At 38.0% G+C, this 22288-nt stretch overlaps 1 protein-coding gene across 2 annotated transcripts in view; it reads left to right on the top strand.

Moving 5' to 3' along the window:
- Window positions 1-1257: 1257 nt before the first annotated feature.
- Window positions 1258-22288, top strand: part of LOC100890147 — a 39892-nt gene continuing 18861 nt past the window's right edge. Inside the window, exons 1-6 of one of the 2 annotated variants that reach the window (XM_030984861.1) lie at window positions 1258-1516; window positions 13257-13422; window positions 14260-14374; window positions 14816-14946; window positions 21325-21388; window positions 21757-21840. In XM_030984861.1, coding sequence (XP_030840721.1) covers window positions 13358-13422; window positions 14260-14374; window positions 14816-14946; window positions 21325-21388; window positions 21757-21840 — 459 coding nt within the window. In that variant the 5' untranslated portion in view covers window positions 1258-1516; window positions 13257-13357. Of the gene's footprint in view, window positions 1517-13256; window positions 13423-14259; window positions 14375-14787; window positions 14947-21324; window positions 21389-21756; window positions 21841-22288 lie in introns of both variants that reach the window. The other variant, XM_030984862.1, reaches the window with a different exon arrangement.

Below are 22288 nucleotides of genomic sequence, written 5' to 3' on the forward strand. Positions count from 1 at the left end.
CGTTGTAACATTCTCGACTCTTAATCCTTGTCTGAATTCAGTTTCCCTCCCCCCCCTCCCGCGCGAAGCGCGGAAGCTTTGACATTTCATTAAATTATTAGAGAAAGAAGACGATTCTTGTACCATTCTCGACTCTTAATCCTTGCTGAATTCAGTCCCCCCCCCACCTCCCGTGCAAAGCGCGGAAGCTTTGACATTTCATTAAATTATTAGAGAAAGAAGACGATTCTTGTACCATTCTCGACTCTTAATCCTTGCTGAATTCAGTTCCCCCTTCCCGCGCGAAACGCGGAAGCTTTGACGTTTCATTAAATTATTAGAAAAAGAAGACGATTCGTTGTACCATTCTCGACTCTTAATCCTTGTCTGAATTCAGTTCCCCCCCCCCCCCCTCCTCCCGCGCGAAGCGCGGAAGCTTTGAAGTTTCATTAAATTATTAGAGAAAGAAGACGATTCGTTGTACCGTTCTCGACTCTTAATCCTTTTTCTTCCTACGCCATCTTCCTATCTTCTTTCTCTCTCTTTTTTTGGGGGGGGGGGGGGCGACAACTCCCACCACCCCCTGGCTACGCGCCTGTATCCTCTCTGTCTCTCAAGTTATCTCTCTCTCCCACTCTCTTCTGCTTTTTTGCACTTTTGCGCTTCGCGCTTAACATTTACTAAGCTCGTTGCTTTTTAACGCTGCGGCTTTGCATTTGGGGCACTGCATTTCTATGCGGGTTTCTATGATGCTGTTGATTGAATAAATTGAATAAATTCATCAATTCCTGATGAAGCCGTATGAGCGAGAATTAAATTTATACTTGTCTCATATACGGTCGTCTCATTTACTTAGTTTTCTATTTATATATGTATGTATTATGAAAATGAGATGCCTATGTGTACGTTTTTAACCAATATTTGAGTAGGATCGACGTCATCATCTTATAATCATTATTATTATCAATATTTTATTATTACTATCATCATCATTATCTCCCTCTCCCCCTCCCTCTCCCCTCCCTCTCCCCTTCCTCTCCCCCTCCCTCTCCCCCTTTCTCTCCCCCTTCCTCTCCCCCTCCCTCTAACCAGAGAGTTGGCTCCCAGCTCTTGAACCATGGATAGATCTATGCCCTCCCTCCCTCATGATATTCGTTTTCAATATTAGTGATTACGCAATATTATGCAATCACATGTAAATACCGCGCGCCGTGGATGAGATCCGGATTCCGTGTTTATGATTGTGCACAGGGTCTCAGCATAGACGTCTATGGTCTCAGCGAGAAGGTATGGTCTCAGTCAGTGCACGTGTACGGCCGTGTGACGGACTGTGGGTGGACGTCAAAACGGAATGAGCAGCCTAGCTAGCTGTATGTTCTGTGTACGATACCCGACAGAGCGGCGCAGGCGACCTTTATGTTTCGCATCTAGAGTACAGTACTGTAGTACAGTGCAGGCATTACATTTCGCACAAAGTCAAAGCAAAGGATACAACGCCTAAACTTACTAAAGCCCTAAGAGGATACCAAAATTCACGGTAAGTCTATGTCTTTTCACATGTCTTTTTCATCTTTTATTCGTAGATCTATTTATCCTCGCATGTACAGTACCAGGCAGTACGTATAAATACTAGTACAATTCAAACTAGACCCCTAATTAGGCCTAATTAGAGTCTACTTGTCGCCTGTAATTACAGTGTTCATGGTGTTGGCTTCTTGTTTAGTGAATATCAGACAGTAGTAGGCCTAGGCCTACTACTTACCAGGCTATTGTAACGATCCACCCTCACAATATTATACTTGTAAACTAGTTTCCATGCTAGCTGTCATATCTTTTATCTGAAACTTCTGAAACATGCAGCTTGAATCATCCCATCCTTTCTTTTCTCAATCTTGTCTTATTTTTGTCTTTTCTCCTCTGTCTCCCTCTCTCCCTCTCTCTCTCTCTCTCTCTCTCTCTCGCTCTCTCGCTCACTCCGAGACCTTGCATGCAGCCAGCCTATTTCTCATCATTCCTTCACATTCTTCATTTATAGGTAAAAATTAATCTTGATTAACTTTATTCCAGAAATACCGCTGCGAGTTATAGATCTAGTCTGGATTGTGTGTGTTTTGTGTATAGATCTAAATACCTGCTTACATTCAAGCAAACATTCTAGTTTAAAGAAGTCTAGTATGAGCGGCTTCACGTATAAACACAACCGGAAGCATACGCGTTGCTTCCGACACACTAGATCCAATCTATAAATCATAGTAATATGCCTAAGAATTCATTATTTATGAAATATGTGATTAAGTTGTATCTATAATAGTAATACGCTAAGGCTCCGCGGGGGGGCATGACGTCTCCGAGCTCCGCCGGCCTTTGTATTCTATTGTTTTTTAATGAGATCGCCGACCCAAGTTGGTGCGGCTATCTCCTCCTGAACCCTGCCCTCGGGGTACCCGTGCCCGGTGCCATCGTCCGCGGGAGAGTCTACTCTAGCGAATTGGCTATACTCCGCCCGAGGTCCTCCTCCGTGTCGACGTCCAGGGCGAAAACAGACGCGACATGCATAATGCAGGATATGCGTGACGACAGAGATACCTCATGGATATTCAACATGACATCCGTAGACACACGACTGATGACTGTCCACTCACATTAAGTTGCGTATTAAATGCACGACGCACAGGGTCGGGCTTACCCGAGTAAAGCATCTTTCTATAGGATATCCATTGTATAGTAGCTGCACGAGCCACAGAGATACACACGAAGCTTCCCGTCCACGTCCAAACTTAGGGACCTATTTCCATCATTATTGCCGCGATTTTTATATAGGTGTCGTGAATGGAGGTATGAAATGAAAGCTTATTTTGTGATTATTACGGCAATGCTACTAAATTTTGATTATCATTTTCTAAAGGAAAGTTTTCACAAGAAAACCATTGGACTGACAATTCAGTCGCAAGCTGCCTTCAGTCAGTGCAGTGCTGCTGTGCAGTGTGTGTGAGCTGCAATTTAACTCCAGCAAGCTCCAACACCGGCTCCGCGCACCGAAGGCGTCCGAGGCCTGCGGCGCCGGTGTTCGAGCTTTCTGGAGTTACACTGTGTGTGTGTGTGTGAGTACAGCTGAGCTGAGCTCGAGTCGAAGAGATTTGACACTTTGAAATTGTTATCTGTTGGTTTGCATCATTATTGCCGCGATTTCAATATAGTTTCGTGAATAGATTTACGAAACCTGAGCTTAGAATTAGTATAAGTATTACTAATGTCTACGTTTTTAAACGACTGTCTGATTTTCTTGTGAAAATTTTACTTTGAAAAATAATTATCGAAATTTATGGTCAGAAATAATCACAATCTAGGGTCTATTATGTTACAGTTCTTGCATCAAATCAATGCATGAAAACTTATTTTTTGAACTAGAAAAATGTTTTTTTTTTAAATAGGCAATTATGAAGAAGGAAACCTGAAACCCTGAGTTGAGTGTATATTTGTTTCAAGGGGCCATAAACCCCCAAAAGCTCGGGGGTTACGTTCTTCAAAGTTGGGGGGGGGGGGGGGGTGGGAGAGATCAGATCGCAGCGAGTTGAGTGTATATACAATATAGGCGTGGGGTCCACGGTTTCAAGGGGCCATAAACCCCCGAAAGCTCGGGGGTTTTCAGTGTTTAATTAGGGTCAGATGAGCATATTTTTAATACTTTATTTGTGACACTTGCAGGTCACTAATTGGCGTGGGGTCAATACGTAGAGTTGCGTAGTGTTGCGTACAAACTACGCTGGCCTACGTTACTATATGCTGAGGAACGAAAAGGGGTACGCAAGATGAAAGAAAACAATTCAACATGTTTAATTTTTTTTGCGTACTTTCGGCGTAGAAACTTGACGCAGAAAGCAGCCTTTTTACGCAACACTACGCTATATGCCTACGCAACAGTACGCTACCCTACGCCAGATCGACAAAGCAGTAAAAGCTTTCCACACAGTAAGCAACCATAAGCAAACCTGTACGCCAGCCTACGCATAACCTACGCAGGGACTATTTTCCCATTAATACGCAGCCTAATTTCTGCATAGTCGGTACGCCACACTACGGAACTCTACGCAGTTCCAGTGGCTTAAAGAATAATTACCGGTACAGTTGGATCGTTTTTTTAATTTTTATATAAGGCCAAATTAAAAAAAAAAAATTTTTAGCATCCTGTTTTTTTCGAAAAATGGGAAGGAGGAGGCCCTTTTTTTTTTCTTTCAAAATAGCCGCTCCGTACATTTACCCTGACATTCGGGCTATTTTTCAAGATGGCGGCCGATAATTTTTTTTTTCTTATTTAAAATCAGAAATACATTTTAGCAGTGCTTTTCATGTTTTTTTTCTTTCAAAAAAAAAAAAAAAAAAAAAAAAAAAAAAAAAAAAAAAAAAAATAGGAGGCGGCCCCCAAAAAGGAAGCGGGCGGGGACGCTAAACATGTATATTTTTTTAATGGCCTGAATGGCAAATAAAGTTCTTGGTGGTTTTAATTTAGACAGTCTCTATATATCTATTTACACCCCCCCCCCCCCCGCCCACCTCTAGAATCCCGCGGATTTCCGCGGGTCCTGCTAGTATATATAGACAAACAAATTATCCCTAATAATATCATATTATTGTCTTAACAATATCTCTTGTTAAAAACGTAAGAGAATTCGAATTTTGTACTTCTTTAGTTTATTAACTAGGATCGGAATTCAGATTGTGCGGGTTACGCGCATTATGTAAATGAGACAGTGGATCCCAAATTGATGCTATGAAATATTTGTTTGTTAAATTTCTGCTCTTATTACAAAGGAGAGTTTGAAATATTTATCTTATGCCTTGTATAAAGTTTCAAATAAACGAATTATAATGTTTTCATTACTAAAGCAGTGTAACTTTTGGAATAAATAAGCATTTAATATTGAATCAATAAAGACTTTGAACTTTATAAAGGCCGATTGCAATGTGTACGCGCATCGATCTCTGTGCATGATCGCGGCGTTGCTTACAGCACGCGCATAGATTTCCCCCACGTCCGCATAAAGTGCATATATAAGATAGATTTTTCGGATTCGGGGCGATTCGTAAGAGTCCGCGGGGGGGGGGGGGGGGGGGGGGGGGAGACTCCCCCTCCCTGCACCCAACCCCCTAGGAACCGCGCTTCGTGTGCTCACTACCGCTCCCCTAAAATTAAATCCTGGCTACGCGCTTGGGAGGGGTGCAACTTGCCACACGTTTCTACCACTTTGGTTGCTTTGATCCATTGCCGAAAATATTTTGGCACCTATCATCCCCCCCAACCACGGATACAAATCGACACCCTTGGTTGAATTCAGACGTGGATTAAGAGTAATAATCAAATGAAACGTGAAAGCTTCCGCGCTATGCGCGGAATGTGCGAAAATGAATACAGACAAGGATTAAGAGTAATAATTTATTGAAACATTAAAGCTTCCGCCCTTCGCGCGGTAGGACGAAAACTGAATTCATGAAGGACACGATTCAACAAATCGTCTTCTTTCTCTAATAATGTAATAAACTGTGAAAGCTTCCGCGCTTCACGCAGGAACGGGCAAAAATGAATTCAGACAAGGATTAAAGGGATCCGGTAACTTTGTCTCAGATTCTGAAAAAAAATTCTGGATTTAGCTCATGATGCAATGATAATTATAAACCTTTAGGTCAGTCAGGAACCCCATGACTTTTACAAGCCGATCGCCTGTCTGATTATCAAGATATTTATGATTGGAATTGCAAATTTTGAAAACCGTTCGCCTGACGGTTTTCATAACACTACAGTCTATTGGGGAAACCGAGTATGGTAAAACCGGTCACTCAAAGATTTTTACTTTTTTGAGGCACTTCTTGATCATTTTGAAGCGCAATTTTTTTAGGGCTTCAGTATTACACCATATCACAGACACTGATAACACGTAGGGCCGTGTATCTCAGATTTAACATTGTTACACGATCCCTTTAAGAGTCGAGAATGGTACAACAAACAAATTATCCCTTCACTGATTTGGGTAGGGTCGGCTGCGACCCTCGCTCCGACCCTACCCAAATCAGAGGCTAACGAACGAAAGAGACAGAAAATTCAGTCTATGAAATAGTATGATGATGGATGCACTGCTTTGACTGTTGATCAAGAAACTTAAAGGCCCACTGCAGTAATTGCAGCTACTTGCGCCCTCTACAAACAATGCCTAATCGGTGACCATTGCTCCCCCATGATCCTCTTTTTCTTATGTTAACTGAGAGCTGAGTTGATGAGATAACCACCTGTCCAGTGACCTTGCAGGGCAGTCTAATCCCTCCTATAAACTACGGCAGATAAGCTTTAAGGGGAAAAAAATAGAAAAACAAAACAATAATTATTCTTTGATTGATTATTATGTATTATAAAATGGCTCTAGTATTCAACCATCGTGATTGGTCAATACGCGTCACATGACATGCACAAATTTTTTATGCAAGCACGATTTTGCAGAAAAAAGCACAAAAAAAGTTATATCCCACGTTACCATGGATATCCAGCGCATATCGTCGTATGGCCAGTGTCTCGGCCATGATTCAACATCTGAAATGGGAGAGCCTGGAGAGGAGAAGAAATGCTGCAAGCCTCCACTTCATGTACAAAATCCAAAACAACACAGTAGCCATCAATGCACACCATTACACAGCACCCATGATTGCCAGCAACACACGACAGTATCACTCAAAGAAGTTGCCGGCTATCCCATCCCGCACCCAGCTCTACCAGAACTCATTTTTCCCTCGGACAGTAACTGCGTGGAATGCACTTTCAAAGATCACCCTTGACGCTACTTCACTGGAGGGCTTCAAGGGAGCGCTTCCACCAAGCATCTAGACCAAGAACTAGATAGTTTATTCCTCAGCACTACATCCTGACTTATGGATCCTGCTGAGTATCGTCGTAGAAGTAGAAGTAGAAGTATAGTACGCTCCCTTGAGTGTATCGTAGGCTAATATTGTACGCTCCACCATGATCCCAGCGCAGCATACGCGTAGCTTAGCTCTAGCGAGCTAGCTAGCTAGAGCGGGGTACTATTAGAAAGCAAATTTTTATTTTACCTATGCCTTAGATTTAGGCCTGTTTTGACTTTTGGATTTTATAATGAAGCCAGGAATTTCAGCTGTCTGATGTACATGTAGACTCGTCTCTAGACCCACTATGGATTCTATTTTTAATCAAGGCAATAAATCCCGTGGACTTTTTGGTAAGCCTGCAAGGTCTTAGTCTAGAACCAACATAACTCTAGATCTAGATCGAACTCTCGTAGACTCTAACTTAAGATCTAAACTTTTGTTTGTTACTATTTGTGTCGCTATTTTATAAAACAAATAATGCACTTGATCCTGTTGTGCGAAACGTAAATGCAGTGTACGCTCGGTTTCTTCAGATGGTGCGCATTGTGAACTCGCTGCAAGCGGCTCGTTCACAGAGCGGCACCAATCTAAAGAAACCTTTTGTGTACTGTATTCACCGCTATTGCACTCTGGGACGTGCGTTATTTGTATACACTTGTGACTTGGCCTGGGAGATGATGTGTGTTAGCTTAGGAATAAGTATGGGGGTGCTGGGTGCTCCTTAATTGTGTCCACTCATTTTGGTTGGATGTAAGGCACTTTCCATCCTTTTGATCTCGTAACTGTTCAGAAGTCCCTCTACGGAACCTCATTGAGGACCCACCCAAAAAAGCATTGCTGATTTAGTTACCAGGGCCGGTATTCAATTCAATACTTAGCATAAGTAAGAAATTTACTAAGTAAATGGCTAAGTTAAGTAATTGACTTATCTCGTATTCAAATCGCATTTTAGACTTATACTTACGTAAGACAAAATCTAAATAAAATACTTACTGATAAGCATTGTGACGTCACACGGTCAATCAAAAGTAATGCGCAACTGATGCATTGCAATAAATGCGCGCTGATATAATTGTGCGCAGGATATAATACTGCGTAAGAAAACCATATGCCTGCCAATCAAGGCCACCAAATAATTGGCTTAAGTCTGGTATGCAGTTGGCTTAGATTTAGAGTAAAATACTTAGCCAAAAGTGTGAATTGAATACCATAATTGGCTAAGTATTTTATCTAAGCCAAATACTTAGTAAAAAGCTTTAATTTTGTCCTTAAGTATTGAATTGAATACGGGCCCAGGTCTGTCAGACCCAATAAATATGGTCTACCACTGTCACTTTCTCATTGGCTAATATGCACCATACTTAAACTTTGAGGTTTCGTCTGTATCCATTTTACTTAAAGTTGATTATTATTTATTTATTTTCCAACTTTATAGGTCTTCAGCTATTAGTGACTGTCACTGTCACTGTCACTTTCTCATTGGCTAATATGCACCATACTTAAACTTTGAGGTTTCCTCTGTATCCATTTTACTTAAAGTTGATTATTATTTATTTATTTTCCAACTTTATACATGTAGGTCTTCAGCTATTAGTGAGTGGGCAATCACAAGTCATTGCAAGTTGATATTTCTCACCGTTCCTTGATTGGAGTTTGTAAGGCTTCTTCTCTGAGCTACTCTGACAACAACTTCAATCTCTTTGTGATTAGTTACGGACTTACGGTTCTAAGTTTTCTGCGAGGAGATTTTGAAGGATGACTCAAACTCATTTTTCTCTCATTTGCACAAGTTCCAATAAAGTAATAAAGATCTTTTAAAAGATTTTTAGGGCATAAGAATACACAGTACTACAGTACTCTTTTACATGCTCAGTTGGAAAATAATTAAAACAAATGTTTTTCTTGTAGTACTTGTACATGATACTTAACTTACCTCAGCATGAAAGCCTTTATTGGACCTCCCCCTGCAGCAGCACCAAAGATAAATTCAGACGCCATTGGAGTAGAAAAGTCCTTTGATTTCTTCAGAACGAACCTTGACTCCAGCTTTATCTCCTTTTCACAAACCCAGCTCCAATTCTCAGATCATCATCAGAACCCTGTTTAATAAAACTTGTTATCATTAACAGATGCTAATCTTCTACGACAATTCTATAAGAATTTTCTGACAAATAAACACAATAACACTTAACAGTACAATCAATAAGGCCTAAAATAAAAACTTTTTGTATTGCCCTTTGCAACTGACCCAAAAATCTGAAAATCTACGGTCGGCATTTTAAAAAAGTTTTTTTTTAAAACTGTTTTTGTATTATTAATGAATACAAAAAATATGTATTTTGTCTGTTTGGATAAATGGGATAAAAATGCATAAAATCAAATCATTCCCAAATTCTCACTCGTCTTCTGCCCTAGTTTGAAAATCCTACTAGCGAAAACATCTCGATCAACACAACATTGCAAAGCATGGATTATTATGAGGTGAAAAAGATATGAATGGAATGATGACGTAAATTGTACTGAAGACTCTCAGAAGTCTTCAGTACAATTTACGGCTAGAGCAACTAAATTTGCCTTCATTATCATACAGACGTCATAGAAGCGACATGTCATAGAAGCGACATGCTACAGGTCTATAAGATACTGCATGGAATCGACAACCTCCAGTCAACTAATTTCTTTCATCGTTCCACTGTCACAGTAACAAGAGGTCACCAGTTCAAACTACAAAAGAAACGCGTAAAATCTATATTGAGGCAGAGCTCTTTTTCACAGAGAGTAGTAAACGAATGGAATGGTCTCCCATCATACATGTACATGTATGTAGCAGAAAGTCCATCACTCAATTCTTTCAAATCAAATCTAGACAAGTACTGGTCACTGAAGAAGGACAAGTTTAACCCTGATGAACTATTCAACTGTCCATGTTCATCCGTAACTGCACAACGCTAAATTCAACAGTAACCCACTAACGGACACCGAGGGGCAAATAATCTTTGTATAACTTTATGCCTACTTCCAAGGTATGATATCCAAGGTATGAAACACATGTATTAAAGCATTAAAAACTGAGAAATATCAGCCAAAAGAGGGCGGGAAAAAAAAAGTTTTAAAAATAAATAAATTCCTACCGACCGACCCATGTATTGGCACCCAAAGGGCAATACAACAAGTTTTTATTTTAGGCCTAACTAAGCATAGCATGCTATTTATGCCAAGGCATAATAATGGCATCCCTTAGGAGAAAAGGATTGGTAGAATTTGAGTACAAATTTGATGTACCTGGTACTCAACAAGGAGGTTCAATACAGTAGAAATGAACGATGAGGATACATAACAGTACACACCTGACTTGCAGAGGTGTATTCAAAATCTCCTCGCAGAAAACTTAGAACCGTAAGTCAGTAACTAATCACAAAGAGATTGAAGTTGTTGTCAGAGTAGCTCAGAGAAGAAGCCTTACAAACTCCAATCAAGGAACGGTGAGAAATATCAACTTGCAATGACTTGTGATTGCCCACTCACTAATAGCTGAAGACCTACATGTATAAAGTTGGAAAATAAATAAATAATAATCAACTTTAAGTAAAATGGATACAGAGGAAACCTCAAAGTTTAAGTATGGTGCATATTAGCCAATGAGAAAGTGACAGTGACAGTGACAGTGACAGTCACTAATAGCTGAAGACCTATAAAGTTGGAAAATAAATAAATAATAATCAACTTTAAGTAAAATGGATACAGACGAAACCTCAAAGTTTAAGTATGGTGCATATTAGCCAATGAGAAAGTGACAGTGGTAGACCATATTTATTGGGTCTGACAGACCTGGGCCCGTATTCAATTCAATACTTAAGGACAAAATTAAAGCTTTTTACTTAGTATTTGGCTTAGATAAAATACTTAGCCAATTATGGTATTCAATTCACACTTTTGGCTAAGTATTTTACTCTAAATCTAAGCCAACTGCATACCAGACTTAAGCCAATTATTTGGTGGCCTTGATTGGCAGACATATGGTTTTCTTACGCAGTATTATATCCTGCGCACAATTATATCAGCGCGCATTTATTGCAATGCATCAGTTGCGCATTACTTTTGATTGACCGTGTGACGTCACAATGCTTATCAGTAAGTATTTTATTTAGATTTTGTCTTACGTAAGTATAAGTCTAAAATGCGATTTGAATACGAGATAAGTCAATTACTTAACTTAGCCATTTACTTAGTAAATTTCTTACTTATGCTAAGTATTGAATTGAATACCGGCCCTGGTAACTAAATCAGCAATGCTTTTTTGGGTGGGTCCTCAATGAGGTTCCGTAGAGGGACTTCTGAACAGTTACGAGATCAAAAGGATGGAAAGTGCCTTACATCCAACCAAAATGAGTGGACACAATTAAGGAGCACCCAGCACCCCCATACTTATTCCTAAGCTAACACACATCATCTCCCAGGCCAAGTCACAAGTGTATACAAATAACGCACGTCCCAGAGTGCAATAGCGGTGAATACAGTACACAAAAGGTTTCTTTAGATTGGTGCCGCTCTGTGAACGAGCCGCTTGCAGCGAGTTCACAATGCGCACCATCTGAAGAAACCGAGCGTACACTGCATTTACGTTTCGCACAACAGGATCAAGTGCATTATTTGTTTTATAAAATAGCGACACAAATAGTAACAAACAAAAGTTTAGATCTTAAGTTAGAGTCTACGAGAGTTCGATCTAGATCTAGAGTTATGTTGGTTCTAGACTAAGACCTTGCAGGCTTACCAAAAAGTCCACGGGATTTATTGCCTTGATTAAAAATAGAATCCATAGTGGGTCTAGAGACGAGTCTACATGTACATCAGACAGCTGAAATTCCTGGCTTCATTATAAAATCCAAAAGTCAAAACAGGCCTAAATCTAAGGCAAAGGTAAAATAAAAATTTGCTTTCTAATAGTACCCCGCTCTAGCTAGCTAGCTCGCTAGAGCTAAGCTACGCGTATGCTGCGCTGGGATCATGGTGGAGCGTACAATATTAGCCTACGATACACTCAAGGGAGCGTACTATACTTCTACTTCTACTTCTACGACGATACTCAGCAGGATCCATAAGTCAGGATGTAGTGCTGAGGAATAAACTATCTAGTTCTTGGTCTAGATGCTTGGTGGAAGCGCTCCCTTGAAGCCCTCCAGTGAAGTAGCGTCAAGGGTGATCTTTGAAAGTGCATTCCACGCAGTTACTGTCCGAGGGAAAAATGAGTTCTGGTAGAGCTGGGTGCGGGATGGGATAGCCGGCAACTTCTTTGAGTGATACTGTCGTGTGTTGCTGGCAATCATGGGTGCTGTGTAATGGTGTGCATTGATGGCTACTGTGTTGTTTTGGATTTTGTACATGAAGTGGAGGCTTGCAGCATTTCTTCTCCTCTCCAGGCTCTCCCATTTCAGATGTTGAATCATGGCCGAGACACTGGCCATACGACGATATGCGCTGGATATCCATGGTAACGTGGGATATAACTTTTTTTGTGCTTTTTTCTGCAAAATCGTGCTTGCATAAAAAATTTGTGCATGTCATGTGACGCGTATTGACCAATCACGATGGTTGAATACTAGAGCCATTTTATAATACATAATAATCAATCAAAGAATAATTATTGTTTTGTTTTTCTATTTTTTTCCCCTTAAAGCTTATCTGCCGTAGTTTATAGGAGGGATTAGACTGCCCTGCAAGGTCACTGGACAGGTGGTTATCTCATCAACTCAGCTCTCAGTTAACATAAGAAAAAGAGGATCATGGGGGAGCAATGGTCACCGATTAGGCATTGTTTGTAGAGGGCGCATTAGTTGACTGGAGGTTGTCGATTCCATGCAGTATCTTATAGACCTGTAGCATGTCGCTTCTATGACGTCTGTATGATAATGAAGGCAAATTTAGTTGCTCTAGCCGTAAATTGTACTGAAGACTTCTGAGAGTCTTCAGTACAATTTACGTCATCATTCCATTCATATCTTTTTCACCTCGTAATAATCCATGCTTTGCAATGTTGTGTTGATCGAGATGTTTTCGCTAGTAGGATTTTCAAACTAGGGCAGAAGACGAGTGAGAATTTGGGAATGATTTGATTTTATGCATTTTTATCCCATTTATCCAAACAGACAAAATACATATTTTTTGTATTCATTAATAATACAAAAACAGTTTAAAAAAAAACTTTTTTAAAATGCCGACCGTAGATTTTCAGATTTTTGGGTCAGTTGCAAAGGGCAATACAACAAGTTTTTATTTTAGGCCTTATTGATTGTACTGTTAAGTGTTATTGTGTTTATTTGTCAGAAAATTCTTATAGAATTGTCGTAGAAGATTAGCATCTGTTAATGATAACAAGTTTTATTAAACAGGGTTCTGATGATGATCTGAGAATTGGAGCTGGGTTTGTGAAAAGGAGATAAAGCTGGAGTCAAGGTTCGTTCTGAAGAAATCAAAGGACTTTTCTACTCCAATGGCGTCTGAATTTATCTTTGGTGCTGCTGCAGGGGGAGGTCCAATAAAGGCTTTCGTGCTGAGGTAAGTTAAGTATCATGTTCAAGTACTACAAGAAAAACATTTGTTTTAATTATTTTCCAACTGAGCATGTAAAGGAGTAGTACTGTGTATTCTTATGCCCTAAAAATCTTTTAAAAGATCTTTATTACTTTATTGGAACTTGTGCAAATGAGAGAAAAATGAGTTTGAGTCATCCTTAAAAGCTTGCTGAGAGCCAGGCATACATGTAGTCATGAAATTAGTATTGCATTAGATTAAAAAAAAATAACATCGTAGATTGGTTCGTTTATATCGCGTTTTCTATCGGAGAGTTATATTTTCATGTTTTTCAAAATAATCAAGCACAATCATGGTCAGACAGTAAACTATACAGAGACATGTCAACACTGCTAGAATAATTCCATTTCTATTTTGTTGTGCTAAGGATCTAGTTGAACACAACCACAATCAGACGGTAATACACAATGTAGACCTGTTTACATGGCTTTCTATTTTGTTTGATAGTGCTAAGGATCTAGTTGAACACAACCACAATCAGACGGTAATACACAATGTAGACCTGTTTACATGGCTTTCTATTTTGTTTGATAGTGCTAAGGATCTAGTTGAACACAACCACAATCAGACGGTAATACACAATGTAGACCTGTTTACATGGCTTTCTATTTTGTTTGATAGTGCTAAGGATCTAGTTGAACACAACCACAATCAGACGGTAATACACAATGTAGACCTGTTTACATGGCTTTCTATTTTGTTTGATAGTGCTAAGGATCTACATGTAGTTGATCACAACCACAATCAGACAGTGATACCATACATAGACCTGTTTACATGGCTTTCTATTTTGTTTGATAGTGCTAAGGATCTAGTTGAACACAACCACAATCAGACAGTGATACCATACAGAGACCTGTTTACATGGCTTTCTACTTTGTTTGATAGTGCTAAGGATCTAGTTGAACACAACCACATTCAGACAGTGATACCATACAGAGACCTGTTTACATGGCTTTTTACTTTGTTTGATAGTGCTAAGGATCTAGTTGAACACAACCACAATCAGACAGTGATACTATACATAGACCTGTTTTCATGGCTTTCTACTTTGTTTGATAGTGCTAGGGATCTAGTTGAACACAACCACAATCAGACAGTGATACCATACATAGACCTGTTCACATGGCTTTCTATTTTGTTTGATAGTGCTAAGGATCTAGTTGAACACAACCACAATCAGACAGTAATACCATACATACATGTAGACCTGTTCACATGGCTTTCTATTTTGGTTGATAGTGCTAAGGATCTAGTTGAACACAACCACAATCAGACAGTGATACCATACATAGACTTGTTCACATGGCTTTCTGTTTTGTTTGATAGTGCTAAGGATCTAGTTGAACACAACCACAGTCAGACAGTGATACCATACAGAGGGCCTAAAGAGGGACATCCTGATGGCAGCAAGAAACAAGACCAACAGGTTGAGCGAAAGCGAGAGCAGAGACATGAACTTCTGAGGATCCAAAGAGTATCAAGACTGTAAGTACACAGACATTTTTTTTTATTTGTTCCTTTATAGAGTGGTCAAGTGTGATGTCATCAAAATAATATTTTGAGAGTTTTCAAATTTTATCTTCATTTTCCGAAAGAGCATTAAAAAATATGTCCAAATGTTTAAGTATTGGCTGTTGGCGTAATGTTATTAACCATAGCAAAATAATAGTGATTTCCTATTGAAATCTACTTATTTGGAAGATCATATCTCAGCTAATACGTCACATTTTCAATTGGCTTTCAACATTTGGACATTATTTTTTTATGCTCTTTCAGAAAATGAAGTGCAAATTGAGAAATTCTAATGAAGGATGTTTATGATGTCACAGCTTCGGTACTCTATAGTAGTGTTTTAACATGTTATGTTTTGTACCTAACATGTTTGTTTATGGAGCGGTTTACTGAGTTTCTTTTGAACAAGGCTCATTAGTCACATTTGATACATTCTACATTTGTATATCAGCTCCCTCCCCAACCAAGTCAGGGAAAATAGTCTGGCAAAATTTGTTGGAGCACTACTCTGCTGCAGGCAATGATTTTTGTGAGAATGAGAGGCTTATGGACCAACAAATGCAGAAGGTTAATATCATGTTTCATTAGGATTGAGCATTCTATGAGAAAATCTTCCACATGCCTGTAACCATGGATATCACTTACCTGAAAGTACAGTCAAATGGTTCACAGTCTAGTTTCTGAAAAGCATGATTTAGTAGATACTTTTTTATTATGCCTCTGCTACAAAGTAGCCGGAGGCATTATTTTAAAGAGCTTTCAAATCTATGTCATCCACAACGCTAAATTCAATATCCACTTTTTTATTCTTCAAGACCATTATAATCGCCAAGTATTTTTTTAAAGCAGTAAATATGAACGAGCAGGAATCTTTTTAGTTCATTAGATGCACACTTGACTTTAAAGGTAAAGACCAGTTATGGTCATGCGATTGCATTGAAAGAAACATTGTGGAATCGATCAGAAAAGGTTGATCATCTAGCATCTAGCATCTGCAAGGTTCTGGAATCATCAAAATGATAAGAAATTTGGCCCATTCTTCGTAAAGTTACAAACACTATACACAGAAAGATGTATATGGGGCTACCCTATATCTCTCACAGACCATGAGAGAAACAAATTTACCAAATATATGAATTAGTAGGCGGTTTCCCGGCAATTTTTTTATCATCATGTATTAGTCAAAACATATTCTTTCACATGATTGGTAATGAAAGCTTCCATTTCATTTTTTGAAATTGGGGTGTTTCCAATACTGGTCTTTACCTTTAACTGAAGCATCCTTTGACTGTATGTGAGTTGATCATACAATATTCTGTGTGGATGCCTGAAGACATTGTTTGTTGTAAATTGAAAGGTTTGTTATATTATAATGCAAATTTACTTGACACGTTTTCACAAGGATCATTGTCTGCTTCGAAAGGTATTCAATGCCAGTTGAGTAGCGCTCTGATTATATAAAAAAATATGTATAGCATCACGTACATGTATACACATTATTTACATGTAGATCTATGTATGTGTGGTCACATTGATACCCAAATGTTTAAGGTCTTTTTTTGTTGTTCATTTAGTGTCCCATTTTTTGTCTTGCCTGCATAGCAAAAAAGCGAGACATACATGTATGTACAATACATGTAGGCGCCGCTTTTCCGGTGACGGCGGCGATGGCGTCAACTTCAAAAACTTAACCCAAGGTTAAGTTTTTGAATTTTTAATATAATTTTGAAAGTATACACCTGTAAGTTCTTAGTCAATGAAACTTGGACTATAGAGTTATCAAGTATCCCCAATCATGTGAGTAGAATTTCAGGTCACAAAGTCAAGGTCAAAGGTCATTTCAGGTCAACAGACTTGGACTATGTTGTGGCATCATCATCGAAAACTTAACCTAAGGTTAAGTTTTTGAGTTTTTGATATAATTTTGAAAGTTTAAGTTCTTAGTCAATGAAACTGGGACTATAGGTTTATCAAGTATCGCTTATCATGTGAGTAGTATTTCAGGTCACTTAGTTAAGGTCAAAGGTCATTTTAGGTCAACAAACTTAGACTTTGTTGTGGCATCAACATCAAGATTTTGAATTTTTTAGCATATTTTCAAAATTGATTGTTCAAATTCCATGAAACTTGTACCCAAGGGTTATCAAGTATCACAAATCATATGACACAAATTTGAGGTCACAATTTCAAAGGTCAGTAGACTTTGATTATGTTTTCACAACTTAATATGAGAATTAATATTTTTTTATATTAATTTGTTCATATTTCATTCAAGTTATCGATCGTGGTACATTTATTAGTAAATAATTCTTCTGATGATTCTTTGTAAATATTCAGTTCAAAATGCTGATTATGTACAGAGGATTTCAATTTTGGGGGCCTGCTAATGGGCCACCCTGCCTATAAATAATGTCCCAACCTCAATTTTTCATCATATCGAATTGTGTATTCGCAGGCGAGACCGCCGAGAGCATTTCCCTTGTTTAATGCTGAGACTGGCTCTTTGATGTTACAATTTAAATACATTTTATACCGATTGTTTGGAGCCAAAAGGGCATTAACCCTGTGTTACGGTATATGAGTTAGTGCCCTTCTGGCCCCAAACAAACAATTAATGTAACCATAAAGCAAGCATGCAACTACACTATTAATGTCAATGGAATACTGACATAAGACGGACTTGATTGAGTGCTATTTTTAAAAAAAGAAGAAGAAAAAAAGGTATTTATTGAAGCTTCTGATGTTACATAATAATAACATGTTCTTGTAGATAAAGAATATGTAGTAAAATATAATGTACTACCAGTAATTAACTCAACACATTTAATGAATTACTGACAAAACACATGTTTGAATTCTGTAATACTGGCAAGGGTTGAATTTGGCTCAAATTGATATTTTTCATTAAATTCCAATACTTCAGAAGTATGATGTACCGGTACTCCTGAAATCAAATAATTAATTTGTAATTATGATTTTTCAAATGAGAGAAATGTATAGAGCATTATGTTGATAATCACTGCACGTCAATGATGTACATGCACAATGTAGATGGATATCAGTACATCAGACGAGGAAGATGGAATCCATTAGCAACAGATCTATAAGATTGATATTTGCATAATCAGACAATAGAGAAAGGAGAGGCACGTGTCTGTGCGTGTGAGCGTGACACCGAGCAGGTACCTTGAAATCACAGTCTCTCTGACGGCAGTGTGACGTTGGAAGCAGGTCAGCAAATCTTGCAGTATTATTCCAAAGAATTATCTACTGCAGTATACAATGCCTCATCATGTCTCCGGATCACTGGAGGCTATTATTGAAACAAAGATTTGCAAGAAGCTTTGAAATTAATGAGATTTTGCATCATACTACGTCTTTTATTAATTGATTTTCCAGGGATACATGTAGATCTTGACAAACTAAAACCCTTACCAGTATTCAGATACAAAGTCGTAAACCATCATAGGTTTTTTGGAATGTAAATTATTGTTAAAGTGACTCGGTAACATTGTTGAAGGTTGATGAAAAAAATTGCTTAATTTTTTTATAAAATGTTACTTACTATATTCCTTCTAATATACTAACCCTCTGACATGCAAAAAATCCAGATCAAATTCTCAAACCACAAAGATATCTATGGTTTTCTTTGAAGGCGTCGATGTGAGGCACCCTCTAACAGTGATTAACAGTAAATTCTCCCAACCATTTTTGAATTTTCCCAACCGTTTTTCCATGAGAAAAATACATAAAACAGGCTATAAAAATCTGTCAACACTTAACTCTCTGGAATGGAATGTAGAGCCATTTTATTGCTTTGTGACGATTTACATTCACCTAAAATGTAATTAAATTGTCCTTGTCTTGATGCTGAACAGGCTTTGACAAGTAGCAGAATATAGAAGTAGAATAATATAGTTGGGAGAATTAAGGAATCGATCAGATCAGTTTTTCCCAATTTGTACCATGAATAATGATCCGTTTTCACTCAAATTTTCAGATTATCTTTAAGTGTACATCTAGCATTGAAGTCACTACCTTAGCACCACTATCTACCGTAATTAACGTTGTATAAACCGCCCTCATGTATTAACCGCACCCCTCTTTTTCGCCCTGTGTGTAAGATCATTGATGTAAATTAAAAAACAGTAGGGGACCTAGGATAGAACCTTGTGGTACACCATGTAATAGAAGAAAAATTGGAGGAATTATTATTATAAACTACATATTGAGATCTATCAAAAAGATTACTTTCAAACCAAAATGACAGACAAATTTGAGTGTTGTTCTAGTTTCCGAGTGGTGAGTCAACACACCGATTACCGAGCTGGGAGACATTGCCAGGCATAGCGCCAGGTGGAGGGGCATAAATCAAAACTTCCAAGAACAATTTTTTTTTTGTGTGTACCGTGTATAAGCCGCACCCCTGACTTTGATTTTTTTTCCGCGGCAAAAAGGTGCGGTTAATACACCGTTAATTACGGTACACATATTCCCTGAGCTCTGTGGTAACTATAAAGATCCAGAAATGTGAAGCATATTAGTATTTATATCCCGCATACTAAGAATCTTGCAATCTGATTGGTCTAAACGAGGTCACATGATAAAGTATAGATAAGTACTATCTACCTGAGATAGTACTTTTGTAAAGTAATTTTTTGCTGCTACCCCACTTGCCCACCCTTGCCCATTGAATACGCATAGCAAAGTAGGTTACGCGAAATGTCAAAGTCAATGGCAATGTCAAATGAGCGCGCATCGACTGTATTACATGTATGCATGTTGCGCTTTGTAAAATCTAGCTGAAGCTAAACTGTCTGCAGAATCAGTTCTTATTATTATGTAAAATTCACTTTAAATAGACCTTATTGCCAATGTGGTATAAACATGTAAAACAAATATCAACCTCCTTTACTCGGGCAATGGATACAAACTAGCATCGCCTCAGTGATCTCGGCGATGATAGTTTGCATCATTACCCTCGTAGTCGATTAATATTTGCTTATTACACTTACCACTGTTACCAGTATGTCATTATATTAATTTTTTTTAAATGCTGTCGTTTACCATGTCACACATCTGCTGTACTACCAATATCATGCAATACACTACACTACACACCTGACTACAAATGCATTCAATTGATTATTTAGCACTAAGTTTTAAAAAAAAAATTCTTAAGGAAAATGTTGTTATTTTTACTTGACATACAAGGTCTTGATGTCCCATATTGGACAAAATCTACATACACAGGCAGTGGAGCAAGCAAGGATTAGTTCAATTTTGTGTGCATGTTCAACCATGTGAAAATATATGTTTTGGGGATGCAAAATGAAATGAAATATTGAAGAATTGTAAGGTAAGGGAGCTAAATAAAAACTCAAAACTTGCTAGAGATGTTCACAGATTTTTAATCCTTTGCAAACAACATTTCTAAATGCCTTAATGCCTAGATTGATGGACCAAAATCAAATCAGATTCTGATCATTCATGTACAGGAGCTACAAGCGACTTAAACAATTAAACAAATGCAAAACATTTGGATTTTTAATTCCTAAAAAGTGTTATACATGTACAGTAGGTACAGGTACATGTTTTGTAATTCTTATGATGGAAGATTTCATTGGGATGTGTACAATTGGATGAGTGCATGAAGATGAACAGGTGTGATACCATACCATGTACATTTGAATACCAGTACAAGTTATTTATATTTAATCCTAGATATTAAAGGTAACCAGTGAAGATCAGATAGGATAGGATAAATATATTTGTATAACCCTTTGGCTACTATGAATCTAGCAGCAGAGTTCAGGATACAATGCAATTTGCAAAATAATGACCCTGGGATTCTGAGAAGCAAATTATTATTTAAATGACTTGAAATGAAAGCATGAACAAGTTTCTCTGTTGTTTTCTGGTCATTTTATTCATTTTTTGTGTTGGAACAAAAGGCAGAATTGAATTTGAAATTCCCATTCGTATATTGATTGTAACATTTAATATTTCATAACTTTCTTATTGGTTGTTGATTTTTTTTTCTTCAAACTTTCACCAATCTGCTTCTTCAATTGTTCTGCTTTCTGTCAGAGCAATGACAATTACGGTGGGATTTTCCTATAATACAAGACTGTACAGTTTCATATTTGTACATGTTCTTGATAACTTACCCGCCTCAACAAGTCTGCTCGTTCCTGATAAATCTGTTCTGTGTAAATTCTCTTTGACTGTTTGTCATGTTTGCATGAAATTAAACCAGGTAAACCTGATTATCATATTACAATGAGAAACATGGAAGGTAGATATGGTCATACAACAGCATTTCTGAAGTGATTCCTTTTCTCTATGCAGTGGTACCTTATCAGTTGGAGAATGGGAGCCGGATAAAGAGCTGGTAGTCGTCAAAAATCACAAGGTACTGTATGTTCTTTTTATTTATTTGTGGTATAGATAGGGGAACCAGGGTGGAGGAAATGAGGAAAAACAAAAAAAGGAGGAAAGGAAATTTAAAGAAAGTGTTCCTATGACGTATTTGTCTCAGTTTCCTTAATATGTTTCCTTGATTTTAGTCCTGAAGTCTGATTTATCTGAACAAGAAGAATATGGCCCTTTGAGTTTACTCCAGTAGTTCCCACAGACCCACAGGACAATCAATAAATTCAGAGAATATTTGCATTGTTGTCAGATTCCGACATTTTTAGTAATTTTGTTGTTATTGTTGGTTATTACCTATTGGGTCTCATAGCAATTATCTATGATAATATATTTTCCTCATTTGTTTAGGGCAAGTTTTGGCGAACCATGGGCTACATGCTGCAAGGTCAGAAGTACCTCTATCCTGAAGAAGGCTTGTTTCTTTTAGAAGTGGTAAGCAAAGGTCAATTCTATAGTTGCTCTTGAGGTCTGGTATTAAAATGATGACAAATTAAACAAAAAGATTTACAGAATTCTCTGTGTTTTTGTTACAAATATATAGTTTGCATGGTGAAGGAATTTGATAGAATATATTCATTGTATAATCGCTGATTAATTAATTAATTCATTTATTTATTTCTAATCTTTTGACAGGGTAGCCCATTCACCAACAAGTAGTGGTCTTCCATGGGGCCCTGAATGAACATATTTACATCGTTTATAACATTTATACAGAACAGTTACAAAAATAATACTCTAATATTAATCAGCAACAAATAATGATAATCATAATATTGGGTTCTTGTATAGCGCTCATGTCTGTCAGACTTGACACTCCTGGCGCTCGACAATTATTACCGTAGATTTAGCATGGCTACCATTACGGTACTCTAGCATTTCA

This window comes from Strongylocentrotus purpuratus, unplaced genomic scaffold (genome assembly GCF_000002235.5).
Source record: "Strongylocentrotus purpuratus isolate Spur 01 unplaced genomic scaffold, Spur_5.0 spur5_scaffold_14, whole genome shotgun sequence".
Classification (NCBI taxonomy): Eukaryota; Metazoa; Echinodermata; class Echinoidea; order Camarodonta; family Strongylocentrotidae; genus Strongylocentrotus; species Strongylocentrotus purpuratus.